At 64.7% G+C, this 2,115-nt stretch overlaps 1 protein-coding gene across 1 annotated transcript in view; it reads left to right on the top strand.

The window, feature by feature from the left end:
- Positions 1-259: 259 nt before the first annotated feature.
- The window catches only part of PDE5A (phosphodiesterase 5A), a 142,566-nt gene continuing 140,710 nt past the window's right edge, over positions 260-2,115 (top strand). The window contains exon 1 of the mRNA XM_017859302.1: positions 260-801. Within this exon, the coding sequence (XP_017714791.1) occupies positions 650-801 (152 nt within the window). The 5' untranslated portion in view covers positions 260-649. The remainder of the gene's footprint in view (positions 802-2,115) is intronic.

Below are 2,115 nucleotides of genomic sequence, written 5' to 3'. Positions count from 1 at the left end.
CCACCCGGTGGTCCGTGGCTGGAGCGCTTTAAGTCACTGCGCGGGCTGGGCTCCTAAGGAGGTCGGTCCCGCTCCTCGCAGACCCAAGCATAGAGCTGGGAAAAAGCTAGGCAGGAAGGTCATTGTACTCCCAGGCCCAAGGAAAAGGACCCAGGGTCTAACCATCTCTTACTTTCGGGCAAAACTTCTCACATCGCGACCTTCCCTCCCTGGGGCACTCTGAGAACACATCCAGTCACCTAGCGCGCTCCCCAGAAGCCGGCTCGGCACACAGCGCACCCCAGCGGCCGCGTGGCCTCATTCCAGCCGCGGCCACTTGGCTTCCGGAGAGCTCGCCGGGCGCAGCCGCCGCCTCCTTGGAACCAGGGGACTCAAGAGCCTGCGAGAGCCGAACACTCGCGGACCCCAGGGAGGGGAGCGGCAGCTGCTCCTGGCCCCGCCCACCACACCTGGGAGCCGGGAGGACCGCGTGGGGCCGGGCGGGGCAAGAGGCTGGCCTGGCGCTCCCGTCGCTTTGCCAAAAGCCGGCCTGACTGGAGCTGGACGAAGGGGGAGGGTCTCTAGGCCGAGTCCTGTTCTTCCTAGGGAGGGACCCCAACTGGGGTGGAAAAGCAGTACCAGAGAGCCTCCGAGGCGCTCGGTGCCAACCATGGAGCGGGCCGGCCCCAGCTTCGGGCGGCAGCGACAGCAGCAGCAGCCCCAGCAGCAGAAGCAGCAGCAGAGGGATCAGGACTCGGTCGAAGCATGGCTGGACGATCACTGGGACTTTACCGTCTCTTACTTTGTTAGAAAAGCCACCAGGTAAGAAGAGGACCCACGGAAGACCCGGCCGGGGCATGGAGTGTGACCCGGGGCTGATTTCTCTCCCCTATTGAATTGTGCCCTTCGTTCACCCCTGTTCCCAGGCCCTTTGCTTTTGGAGTAGGTCCTCGGTCCTGTTACGAGGTAGAAACCTCAACTCTAAGCGAGCAGAGTCGAAAAACTCAAGCGTCGAATTTGATACAACTTGCTCACAAAGTTCAAATACAAAAATGTACTTGCCGACCTCCCACCCTCACCCCGCCCTTCTTGGTATTCCACGGGAACATGATTATTTTCATACATCCGTGCTCACGGGCCTTCCCCTAGCCCCTCTCTAGCCCCCTGGTTCCCCTAAATCCAATTAGCAAAACCCAAACAGTTTCTGAGCCCCTTCCCTGCAGCTCCGGAAGCACCATTTCCAAGTCGGTCTTGGTGGCTCCGCTCCTCCCACGTCCCCCCTCGCCCTGGCCCTGGCTGGGCGGGGAAGCTGGGGTTAGGGACGAGACCACGGGGAAGCCCAAAGGCAACATGACGGAACCTTCCCAAAGTGAGTGCGGTCGCCTTTTCCCCCCCTTCCAGTCCCCTGCTTGTCCCGCGCACCTCCTTTCACTCGCTTTTCCGCCGATGGCTGCGCCGCCAAAAGTAGAGCTCTGCAGAGGGGTTTGCTGCGTGCACACAAAGGATGAGGGGGAGGCGCCGCCCGGAGCGGACCCCATGGGGCAGCGGAGACCCCAGAGGCCAGCTCTTTCTGGTCCAGAGCCAAGCGCTGCGGCGGCCCTTGCGGTGGGCGGGGAGGAGGGAGCCTGTCCTTTTGGAGGCGGCTGCGCAGCGAGCAGTCAGGGCGCTCGTGGGAAACGCTCGCGGGAGAGTTGGGGAGGAATTGAGACTGGGAGCAGAGGGAGAAGAAGAATGGAGCAGAAAGTGCTTGGCGGGCGGGTTCACCGAAGTCTGAGGAGTTGATGCATAGCCCGGGTGCGCAGCGTCCAGGACGTGCCCTTTTGCAGGAGTCCGTGCCCCGCTGCCGCCTGCTCTGGGCAGCGCCCGTCGGGCAGCGGGTGCTGGCCGCCTTGACCCGGAGGGTGACACACGCCCGGCGGTGATGTTCGAGGAGCTCGCCCGGGTTCGACGCCCGGGTCCCACCCGCCGGCGCGCGGCCGCGGCTCTGCCGGTCGCTCCCCGCCAGGGGGCGGCGCAGCGCGGGGCGAGCGGGAGGCGACGGGCGGCGGCGCGGAGGCTGGGGCCGTGAGGGAGCTGGCTCCGAGTCGCCGACCTCACCTCACCTCACCTGGGCACGTTGTTGCCCCTACGGAGCCT

Source organism: Rhinopithecus bieti, unplaced genomic scaffold (assembly GCF_001698545.2).
Source record: "Rhinopithecus bieti isolate Rb0 unplaced genomic scaffold, ASM169854v2 scaffold_48387, whole genome shotgun sequence".
NCBI lineage: Eukaryota > Metazoa > Chordata > Mammalia > Primates > Cercopithecidae > Rhinopithecus > Rhinopithecus bieti.
This window is presented reverse-complemented; position numbering and strand designations above follow the sequence as displayed.